Consider the following 12,132-nt stretch of genomic DNA (forward strand, 5'->3'; position numbering starts at 1 on the left):
ATGGAGAGCAGCAAGTTGAAAGGTTATCTATAGATTTTCCAAAGTATATTGTGTTGAAAAGGCATATGGATACATAAAGCCTTTTGTAATACAAAAAGTTATCAAGAAATTGTAAATTTCTTAGCTCCCTGTTGGGAGTCGAAACCGAGATCTCCAATTAAAAATTCATTGCGTCAGGGTCCAGCCCGGCTAGCATGAAGTAGATAAAAATTACATCCACTGATTTCTATGATATCAGTGGATATAATTTTTTTCTACTGCCCATGCTAGCCGGGCAGGGAGCCTAGGTTGAAATCTATAGAACGCACTTTTACTTTGCTTAGACTTGAGTTTCAGTTAAAACGAGACTTTGTGACAGGGGTATACCACTGGTTGTCTACTCTGTAACATTGGCAACGCCGCGCGAACCACACGTACGTAGGCGGTCTCGCCAGATTGTTTGTCATCTTTATCTGTCTCATTAGCACCACGTATATTCTAACTGCTCGCAGCGGTTTAGGAACAGGCAGTCATGGTGATCGCTGATCACGTGTAATTGGATTCACAGTTTCTTACCCGACTACGGCAAAGCCGAAAGGAAGGGTTATGATTTTAGCAGTCTATGTATGTATGTATGTATGTATGTTTGTATCCAGATTCTGTGTGTTCCACCGTAGCGCCTAAACTACTGGGCCGATTTTGATGAATGAGGTGTCAATCGATTCGTTGTAAAGGCCCGGGTGACATAGGCTATATTTTATACGAAAAAAATCGGCCAGGCGGATGTTACATCAAAAAAAGTGAGGGTCTTAATTTTTTTTTTAATTGCTATTGTATCGAGTGGGGTGTCCAACGAAAGAGGAGAAAATTCTGAGTTCAGAAATATAAATATTATACAGCGCACGACCACGGCGTTTGTATTGAATCTTACTCAAGACGATGATAGCACTAAGCACCTATCTTGTTTCTTTCTTTTTAGTTTATTTTAATACCAAGTCGGGTTCAAGTTATCTCATTTTTCCGTAGTCGGGTTTTGGTATGAAATAAATTAATACAATTTTTTTTTAAATGTCCAAGTTTTCATGACCCTAACGTGCCCTAACTCGCTGAGACTCGTTGGCTATTTTTTAATAGGCGGAGCCAACGATCTCAGTTAGTTAGGGCACGTTAGGGTCATGAAAACTTGGACATTTTTTTTTTAATTTTGTATGGAATAATTTTATTTCGTCATTATACTTCAGCATTGTTTTTATCAGACCAAAGTAGCATGGGTACGTGTCGTCATTATATACTAATTACCAAACACCCTGTATAAACAGTGAAACCCGGTTTTCATAACACCACTCTATGATTGATTGAGAGAAAGTAAAACCAAATTCATACATAAAAATTGTGTTTATTACATAATACATTAGGTTCATAATTCAAAGTCTTTATACACGCCAGTGTAGATTTAATATCTGGTAAAATTCACAAACAAGTATACATTAAATGCAAAATTATACAGTCTTCAATGAATATGAATAGTCCATATTTAATTCTGCAGTCCATTTAAACTCATTTTATATATTTTATTTTGAGTTAAAGTGATGATGATTTAGATTAGGCTTCATTTAGCAAATTAAATAACTTCATTTTTATATCATTATCTCTATTCTACTTTATTTAAAAGGGCTGGATAATGTATTTTTTTTTTCAATCTATAATTTTGACACATTAAAAACTGTCAAAACGTCTTTGTTCCTATAGAAAATCGCCTAAGATTAAATACGTAAAATCGCCAAATACTAATATTTTCATGTTTAGACAGTTTTCTTATTGCAAATAATATGTCAAACCGTTGTTAAATTTATTTGCTAGATAACAAATAATTTAATAGGTCGACCTTAATTTACATTTTTTCTCTATTAGCGAAATCTCAGTTAATTACATTTAAGTAGATATCCAATCCATTTTTTTAAATACATTTTCATTTTTTACATGTTATAAAATAGAAAATCGGGCTTACCAAATTCGTTCAAACAAATCTTATTTAAGTTAAAGTAAAAATATAGCGTGACCAGAAATATAAAAAAAAAACTTGCTCTGGAAGCGCCACTAGTATATTGTCTATGTTCACTAAGTCTTGTATAAATTAGTGACACGGGTTTTCCGCAATATGGCGAGGTATTATATTTTTCTGGTCAGGCTTTAACATTTAATAGTAATAAAATTAAATAATTAATAAAAGTATTGGAAATAATCTTAAGTAGATGAAAATTACAATATACATTTTTATTATAATTTAATACTAGTTGGCATTAACTTGCACGCGGCCCTAGCTTCCGGAGGCAGGATATACCCTGAAATAAAATAAAATAAGATTATAATTTTATTTTAATATTAAATATGTATAAAGTACTAGTTATTGCCCGCGACTTTGTTCGCGTTCCGAGGGAACTGTCTTTTCCCGTGGATTTTCTAAAAAAATTCTTTCATATAAACCTTGTCCTAAACGACAAAAAAAAATAATGATCCAATTTGGTCCAGTCGTTCTCAAGTTATCGCGTGACCGAGGAAAATAAAAATTCATTTTTATTTATAAGATAAGAGATAATGTGTTAGATTCAGCTTTTTAGAAATCCTGTGGGAACTCCGGGAACCTCCTATGGGTCCTCAATACGAATTTTGCCTGACATCTTGATATCAAACGATATCAAGAGGCCGGTTCTCACCTATCCCCGATATTCGGTTCTAGCCTGGCATCAAAGCGGGTGATCGATGCGGATCTTGACATTTTAACATTAATATCAAGATGTCAAAATGCTAGTTCTCAATAAGAATTGTGTCTTTACGACAGGGAGGAAGAGAGGAGATTGTCTGACTTCTTGACATTGATGTCAAACGATGTCAAGAGGTTGGTTCTCCACCTATCCCCGATATTCGGTTCTAGCCTGGCACCAAAGCGGGTGATCGATGCGGATCTTGACATTTTAACATTGATATCAAGATATGTCAAAATGCTAGTTCTCAATAAGAATTGTGTCTTTACGACGTCCCCGTCCCGCATCGATGCGGATCTTGCCTGACGTCTTGACATTGAGGTCAAACTATGTCAAGAGGCCGGTTCTCACCTGTTCCTGGTACTCGGCTCTGGTGAGCCAGAAGTTGTCTCTGTTCTTGCACACCTCGGCCAGCACCGCACCACCAATGAACACCATGTCCTTACGACGAGGGGGGTCCTCGATGCGGATCTTGAATTTCTAAAAAAAAAAAAAACTCTTATAGGGTTCCGTATCTCCAGAGAAAAAATAATAATTTGTGGTTAAATCTCAAAATAAAAAGTGTCATTTCTTGTTTAATGTTGTCTGTCTATTCCAGGATCTTGGGACCCCAACGTCAACATCTTTGCCCTGCCCATTGCCACTTCAGCTTCGCAACCCGTTGAGCTATGTCGGTTACTCTGGTTCTCCTATGGATCTCATTTCTTATTTGATCACATAGAGAAACTCCAAGAAGAATAACTGCCTCCATCGTCCGAACGATTTTTATCCGCCGTGGACAAAAGCCTCTGCGCACAGCAAGCCTTTATTGCTAAGAAAAGAGAAAATTTCGAATTTTAAATTTTCTAAATTTTCTCTGGTCAGGTCTGGTAGGAGGCTTCGGTCGTGGCTAGTTACCACCCTACCAGCAAAGCCGTGCCGCCAAGCGATTTAGGCGTTCCGGTACGATGCTGTGTAGAATCCATAGTCATAATGGTTTTAATCAAAACTGCCATACCTCTTCGAGGTTAGCCCGCTTCCATCTTAGACTGCATCATCACTTACCACAAAGTGAGATTGCAGTCAAGGGCTAACTTGTATCTGAATAAAAAAGTACATTAAATATACTTACCGCAAGTTTCTCCGAGTCATTTCTTAGCACCCTTTCCAAATATAGTTGTTTGATTTCCCTCTCCAATCTTGAAGGTAGGCCGGGGTACATGGTAGAGCCACCGGATAGAACGATGTGCTTGTATAGTTCGTTACGCATGTCTATGTCCGCTGCCTGAGGGTCAAAATTTGATTTTAGTAAGCTTAAGTCTTTTTAAGGTTCTGTTTCTCAAAAAGAAAAACGGAACCCTTATAGAGGATCACTCTTTGTTGTCTGTCTGTCTGTCCGTCTGTCGTGTCTGTCAAGTAAACCTATAGGGTACTTCCCGTTGACCTAGAATCATGAAATTTGGCAGGTAGGTAGGACTTATAGCACAAGTATAGGGGAAAATCCGAAAACCATGAATTTGTAGTTACATTACAAAAAATAAAATGTGTTTCAATTTTCCAAGTAAGATAACTATATCAAGTGGGGGTATCATAAATGAAAGGGTTTTACCTGTACATTTTAAAACAGATTTTTATTTATTTTTATGCATAATAGTTTTTGTATTGTCGTGCAAAATGTCGGGAAAAATACCCGAGTAGTGGAACCCTCGGTGCGCGAGTCTGACTTGCACTTGGCCGGTTTTTTTTAATTATTACGTACCTGTATGGTATTAAACACCAATTCAGCGATCCCCTGCCCCTCTACGTTTATAAGATGCGGTTGGAACAGCGCTTCTGGTGCTTCAAACCTTTCACCCCCTACTTTTATGACGCGCCCATCCGGTAACTAGAAGTAAAATACAAAAATTAAAGATACCTACTTTCTGTTTGGCAAATGAATATATTATCACTTTTAATTTAGAGCCTCAATAGCTCAACGGTTGAGGATTAGACTGAAATCCGAAAGGTCAGCTGTTCAAACTCCTCCCATTGGACTATTATTATCGTACCCACTCCTGGCACAAGCTTTACGCTTAATTGGAGGGGAAATCGGTCCATCGTGCTGGAGGGCGTCCCACACTATGCTTGCTTAAACGCGGTCTCCACTCAAGGACTTTCCGGCTCCAACGGCCATCGTCGCGTCTACGACAGGCATGACCTGCCCACTGCCACTTCAGCTTGCTAATAGTTTGGGCTATGTCACTATGTATGTATATAACAGCACTATATCATCTTTGAAATCTAACAAATCGGACAAACAAAAGGTGTACAATAGTACCTACTTTGTATAAATGATTTTGATTTTGACTTTGACTTTTGAAGAAGAAGAGGGAGGCGGTAGATTATTCGACGTACCACATAAGGTTCGACCAGCACAGTGGTCTCCCACGCCAGCCTCTGTTCCTGCTCGACGTTGTAGCCGATATAACACAGCTTTTCCTTCATCATTCGAACTGTTTCAAAGTCTGCTGAATGGTTGAAGGCGTAACCTCTAAGGAGGAGTAGCTGAAACAATTTATATGTAGATAATAATTGACTATCCATAAATAATACGAATTATAAATGTGATGTGTATGTCTGCCTGTCTCTTTCCCCAGCGGACTGATTTTGACGAAATTAGATATATAGAGACATCTTGCATCCCGGGGTCAGGCATAGGCTACTTTTTATCCAAGTGCCAACAACTGTACAAAGTTTCAATCCTATCGGAGTTGAGAATGATGCACAATCATACTGGCAACAGACAGAAGGACACACAAACATTAATTTTTATATATAGGTTTACCTTGATAAGATATCTAGTGATGTCCCTGCCAGCAATGTCTAGCCTCCTCGTCAAGTGGGGCAGAGCGAACTCTTCGTACACCGGACAGATGTGGGTCACTCCATCACCTTTTGAATTAAGGCGTTGATTACTTAATGAAATTAAATTAAATTAAAATTAAATGAAAATTAATTTAAATGAAAAATTTTGTATCAAATGATTTATAGATCGCACTTTGACTTTGCTGAAACTTAAGTCACTGTTGAAACGAGACAAAATTATACCGCTGCCATAAATCTGTCTCGTTTTAATTGAAACTCAAGTCAAAATGCGCTCTATAGATTTCAACATAAGTCGTTTAACAAAAATTGTGTCGGGAACCCTAAAATAAGTTTGAAAACCCTGTCTCAGGGTTCCCGCTTTTCTTCTTCTCTCAAACATAAATATTATAACAAACTACAAATAAGTACAAAATTGCAACAACGAACGCTGTCGACTGTAAAAGCAACGACGGACACTGTCTCCTGTTGAGGCAACGAAGGTCGATGTCGACTGTCGAGGCAACGAAGGTCAATGTCAATTGTCAAGGCAACGAAGGTCGATATCGACTGTCGAGGCAACGAACGTCAATGTCGCTTGTCAAGGCAACGAAAGTCGATGTCGACTGTCGAGGCAATGAACGTCGATGTCGACCGTCGAGACAACGAAGATCAACGTCGAATGTCAAGAAAACAGATGTTGATGTCGACTGTCGTGGTAACGGGGGTCAATGTCGACTGTCGAGGTAACGATGGTCGATGTCGAATTTTGCACCGGCGATGGGGTGATGATGATGACGATGAGACTTACCAGAATCGACCACCACTCCAGAAATCAGTCCCTGAGCGTACAACGTAAGCACAGCTTGGATAGCTATGTATGCGCTATCGAAACCATATTTTTCAAACATCACCTGTGAATAGTAACAGATTTTTTTTTTATTCAACTCTAGAGTAAGAATTAGAATGTGATCATAGGAATTGATTAGATTTTAAGCTACTGTTGTAATTTTTGAAATTATTCGTTAGTTCCTATAATTTTAATAATTCACTAATCACTGTATCGGCTATACTCATAGCTATACGCATCTGTATTTTTGTACCATTTCATACATTATCTCATTGGAAACTTTTTGGTCTAAGTTTCATTTTTTTCCACCTTCAAAAAAGGAGGAGGTTCTCATCTCGTTGTATTATTTTTTCAACTATTTATCGCTGTCGATTTGAAGTGAAACTATTTGAATCTTTTTCGCTATTCCTCATTGTTGTGCTATATGACATCGCTACCTGCCTTTTATGATTTTAAGTCAATGGTAAGTATTCTTTGATTCCCTTGGCGGATCTTGACAGACATACAGACAAAGAAGTGATAAGGGTTACTTTTTTTCTCTGGAGATACATAGCCCTTAAAATAGGAAATGGAAAAGGTGACATACTTCAATCATTTTCTCTCTATTCCTCGTTGGGTTCATGGGTGGTTCAGTGAGCAAGATCTTGGTTTCTTTCGGGTCCACATTCATCTTGCTCGGCCCGAACGTGTAATCCCACACGTGGCACATGTCCTCCCAGTTGCGTACTACCTGGTGGAAGGAATTATGTTTTTATAAGTTTCCTAATAGATTTTCTATACTCATTTTGGAACGAGGGGAGGAGGGAAGGGCCTTTCCTTCCCTCCTTGATAAGCAAAATAACTAAAGGCGTTGTGAATTCAATAAACAACGATTATTGGAAGAAGAAAAAATGGGAAAGTATAATTATTTGCAAATCATGCAATCATGTGGGGTTCAAACTTCTAACCGCCGACCTTTCGGAATTCAGTCCGCTCCTCAACCGTTGAGCTATTGAGGCTTTATTTTAGGCTATAAAAAGTAGGTTTCCACAATTCTTTACCTAGGTAGAATATTAAAGGTAAATTATAAGAAATGTGATAGTGGTTTTACTTACCCCATTTTCCATGGGATAGCTGACTTCCAGCATCGATCGCAACTGAGAAGCCTCATCACCTACCATTAAATCCTGAAAAAAGGCTCAAATTAAGAAAAACATTCTAGAATAGTACAGTAGATGTCACAGACTTGGTATAGCTAGATGCAGCATATTCATTACGTTTTAAAGATCTGTAAACTAACCCAAATTCGCAATAAAGATTATTGAATATTAAATAAAAGAATTTACGACTTTTCTTTCTCTTCTTTCTTTTCTTTTGTATTGTTATTTGTACAGTAACTTAATTCCACAAAACATATCACATTAATTACGAAAAACTATTTAAATGGAATACTAAAAATTCCAACTAATATACCAATGCTACTGACATACTTTTTTCTTTGCTGCACTTACACTCACCAAAGGTATCACAAGTTTCAATCGCCAAGTATCAGAGAGCCTTGACAACACTTGAAGACAAGAGAGATAATCGATTTTTCGTATTTGGAAAGAGGAATGAGAATACTTATTGACAGAAGAAGAAAAGAATAGGCACTTGTCTCTAAGGGGTTGACTTGCAGTATCTAGCTATTCCAAGGCCATGGTAGACATCATGAAAGTCAAACCAATAGATGATTACAATACAGATCAGGACTTCAAATAGACTTGCTCGCGATTTGGTTTTGCAAATTTTCGGCCGGGCTCTAGCTGTAGGTTTAGTATAATATTTCACTTATTCGAGCGTTGAAACAGTTCAACGTTAAAGTAAAATGGACCCTTAACTGCCTTGTTTTAATGCTCAAGTTTGTTCATACAGCCAGCGCTTCAAGCGGACACTTTGCGAAATTAAAAACGTTGGTACAATTTTTTTTACTTTAAATCAAGAACTTTTAGACCCATTTTACTTTGACGTTATATAGTTTCGACTCTCGAATTCTTAACGTTGCCGTTGGTGAGAAGTGAAATCTCATACTAAGCCTCATTATATAATTTCGTTTTCGAAAAAAATTAAAACACATACATGTGTTACCTTGTAAGAGATTACCTACTGTTTCAACTTTCATGAGGAGAACGGATATATAAAACGGTTGCTGTTAGTGTATTAAGAAAGTTTACATGAAAATAACTCAGCGTGACGCGTCTTTTATTTGCTGATGCAAAAATTGACAGGCCTATGTACAAATTAAAATATTTTTCAGTTTATACACCTAAGAATAGCCACTCTAGGGTGTATACTCGAAAACATATAACCTAGATACCTTCAAACAAGAATGAATGGCTATTCACTGTTGTTTTGAAGGTATTAAGGTATCTTCTCCCACCACCTAGCCCTCATCAATGCTTTTAATCATGTTGGTTGTCGAATGCAAACCTACCCTGGACTAAAATATAATATACAAATTCCAGGGTGGATAGACAGAGCACATGTTTCCAAGTATACCTAGGTGACTGTTTTAGGGTTGACAAACGTAATAAGCTAGTTGAAAACTTGTACAGTAACTAAAAAATCCTACTGGCAGAGATTATTAAAAATGCTTTGATGCAATGGCTGTGATGGTTTTATTGTATCGCTTCTTATTGGCCGACTCTCTTGCGCTATTCGCTAAAATATACAAACTGAGATGGTGACAACGCAATATATTAATATAAGGCAGTAATCCGACCGTAGAATATTAACGAAAAACGAGTTGAGCTAAAAACTACAAACAAAAAGCGAGTGAATAGTTGGGATAGTTATTGCTGGGATATAAGCAAATGAGCAACGGTGACGAGTGACTAATCGCCCATCATACAACGGTGACGAGTGACTAATCGCCCATCATACAACGGTGACGAGTGACTAATCGCCCATCATACAACGGTGACGAGTGACTAATCGCCCATCATACATTAATTAATCCCTGCGCAAACCATGCCAGTGTTTTGACCGGCAGAAGAGTGTCGCTGAGCGAGTTTTTTTATATAGCTCTTGTTGCTGAGATAAACTAGTAGATATGTATAAGGATTTTAAGTGCGGAAACCAGCCCAGAGAGAAGAAGAAGAAGAAGATGTATAAGGATTGATCTTCGCTACACTCTGATCTCAGTGGAGAACAATCCTTAATCGAGCTTTAATTACATCACACTAATATTATAAAGGAGAAAGTTTGTTTGTATGTGTGTGTGTGTGTGTGTGTATGTTTGTTACTTCTTCATGCAAAAACTACTGGACGGATTGGGCTGAAATTTAGAATGGCAATAGATTATTGTGCCCTGGATTAGCACATAGGCTACTTTTTATCCCGGAAAATCAAAGAGTTCCCACGGGAATTTTAAAAAACCTACATCCACGCGAACGAAGTCGCGGGTATCAGCTAGTTAGAAATACAGCGCATCAATCATACATCACTACCCATATTATAAATGCAAAAGTGCGATTGTTTTTTGGTTTATCCTTCAATAACACCACAACGGAGCAACAGATTGACATGATTTTATGCAATGATATTGGATATAGTTAAATAGCTAACGTAATGGAACTTTGTCAAGATAAAAGGCTAACTAAAATTCAAAAGAGGATATCCAAAAGTGTGATTGTTTGTTTGTTTATCCTTTAATGTCACTGCAATGAAGCAATGAATATAGAGAATATAGATAAAGACTTGAAGAGTGATGAAACTTTGACGATAAAAGGCTAACTAAAATTCAAAAGATGATAGTTTGAGTGCACACCCATTTCTAAGCTGCCTATAAATTATAAAATCTAGATTTTAATGTTGTCTACAGATGCAACGTAAGAATGTGAAGCACATGTCCAAAGTCTAAGATGAGCTTATTTACCTGGACTACTTCAGGATCAAACTTCTGGACAGCATGAAAGTTTAACTGTTTAATTGCTGAACAGATTTAATTGTGAATGTTGCATTAATAGACAATTTTATATACAAGAACATAAGAACCCACCAATGGCTAAAATGACATCTGTCAGAATTCCACTGAATTAAAAATCAGACTTTAGTGTCAAACTGTTATGTACTTATATATTATGTACGTACAACAATAGAACTTAAATACCTATGTCAATTATTCAGTTCCTTACAACGCATGGTCATAGTTGGCTGACTGATTAATTATATGATACAATATAAGAAACAAAACAAAAAACACCCAAAACTGAAAAATATGTATACTTATTTACATATGTTTAAATTATTATTAAGGTAAGTATATTTTTTTCTGAAATCAATTAGGTGTCATATCAAATGCATGCTTATAACTCAAATACTTAAATATTATACAAACTTACTCTTATACAATAACCCTGTAAAAGTTTAAAAATAATATAAATAAATTAGGATAAACATATTAACTATAGTAGGATATTATGAATAACTCTGTAGAATTCAGTTTATATTTTTAATATAATATTTTATCTTTTCAAATCTTTCATCTCTTTGTAGTATAAACTTAATAAATGTAATAATTTGACTGTACCAAATGTGACTAAACTTTTACTGTTTCAAATCCTAGTAGAATAAGATTAATCAAAATTGTTCTAAATTCAAATTAGAGTGTCCAGATTGTCTAGAACCTAGGATACAGCTCACGGCAAGCTGTTAAAATGGACTAATGTGAAACTAATTCATGAGTTTAAAAGATATTACCAAACGTACAAATAGACTTTCTAGTTGATTAATGTAATAGGAAACTAATAATGCATACCTTAACATCAATGTCCCCGATTTTATTTTCGGCTCTAATAATGGGTCTGCCCACCATCGAAGGGAAGATAAACGCTGGGAAGTTACTACCGGCGTATCCGCACTTCACAAACTGGAAATATTTAATAATTTCTCAATGATGAATCAGTTCCTTCACTTCCTTATCATGAATATATTGGCGATTGATTTTACGTTACACAAAGCTAACTTACGCCTGTGCCGTTGTCACACACGATTACTTTCCTTCCTTGGTCATCCATAATTAACTTTTATTACAGTTCAAATGGTAAAAACTTATATTATTCTATTAATTTTCGATTTTGAAATGCTACACCCCACCAAGCAAATCAAGCAAATCAACTTTTTCTATTAACGTCATTGTCATTTGTCAGTTGTCAATGTCATTATAATGGTGCCACCAGACGCTTGCGGCAAAGAACATGTACAACTATCATCGGTGAACACCACCTAGAGTACATTTTATAGACCTATCGTGGTTGGATATTGTTTGGCTTGCAGCCAATCGGATCAATCGATAAGGGCTCTAAATACGCAAACAATCATCCACACACGTGCCAGTGTAATGTTTATTGCTTGTTTGTCGCAAGCGTCTTGTGATATCATTAAAGGTGCAATCCATAATAGCTTTATGGTGCAATCGAAGCCCATACAGAAACAATCACAAAAACTATGCAAAAACTGTATCACGAGAATGACTGCCACATTGACATTTTTTTTTTCTCTCTCGTCTGGCTTTACATTGATTAGCCAATGTCAAGTTTGTAGTTATTTGTAACGAGTTAGTTAAACTATACAAGTATGGACCCCGTCTGTGCCGGCGCTCGCCGACATACGCACGGCACCCCCTTAGAGCGCTTTCCAGTCAGTTTTAACAAAAAAAACACTCCAACAAGGTAGAGCACGCCCGTCAGCTAACACCGACAC

The 12,132-nt window shown here is 36.8% G+C and overlaps 1 protein-coding gene across 3 annotated transcripts; it reads right to left on the reverse strand.

Moving 5' to 3' along the window:
• Window positions 1-1,359: 1,359 nt before the first annotated feature.
• Window positions 1,360-11,548, reverse strand: LOC123878226 (actin-related protein 2). Of its 3 annotated transcripts, none has more exons than XM_045925367.1 (12): window positions 11,400-11,548; window positions 11,189-11,299; window positions 10,307-10,330; window positions 7,506-7,577; window positions 6,998-7,141; window positions 6,373-6,475; window positions 5,545-5,651; window positions 5,115-5,264; window positions 4,480-4,605; window positions 3,853-4,005; window positions 3,093-3,221; window positions 1,360-2,321 (listed from the first exon to the last, which is right to left on the reverse strand). In XM_045925367.1, exons 1-12 carry the CDS (start codon window positions 11,445-11,447, stop codon window positions 2,280-2,282), a joined length of 1,209 nt encoding a protein of 402 aa, XP_045781323.1. In that variant the 5' UTR covers window positions 11,448-11,548; the 3' UTR covers window positions 1,360-2,279. The 3 variants fall into 3 exon arrangements, with proteins under 3 accessions (XP_045781323.1, XP_045781325.1, XP_045781326.1); XM_045925369.1 differs by lacking the exon at window positions 10,307-10,330 and adding an exon at window positions 10,773-10,787; XM_045925370.1 differs by lacking the exon at window positions 10,307-10,330.
• Between the last annotated feature and the right edge of the window lie 584 nt (window positions 11,549-12,132).

The sequence above is a fragment of the Maniola jurtina genome, chromosome 25, assembly GCF_905333055.1.
Source record: "Maniola jurtina chromosome 25, ilManJurt1.1, whole genome shotgun sequence".
In the NCBI taxonomy this organism is placed as follows: Eukaryota; Metazoa; Arthropoda; class Insecta; order Lepidoptera; family Nymphalidae; genus Maniola; species Maniola jurtina.

Excerpts from the sequence above, each read along its gene's own strand:
- LOC123878226 (XM_045925367.1), bottom strand. The coding sequence starts at position 11,447 with ATGGATGACCAAGGAAGGAAAGTAATCGTGTGTGACAACGGCACAGGC. Across the intron at positions 7,142-7,505 it reads GCTATCCCATGGAAAATGGG|GTAGTACGCAACTGGGAGGA; the intron begins GTAAGTAAAACC and ends TCCTTCCACCAG. Across the intron at positions 5,652-6,372 it reads TGGAGTGGTGGTCGATTCTG|GTGATGGAGTGACCCACATC; the intron begins GTAAGTCTCATC and ends TTAATTCAAAAG.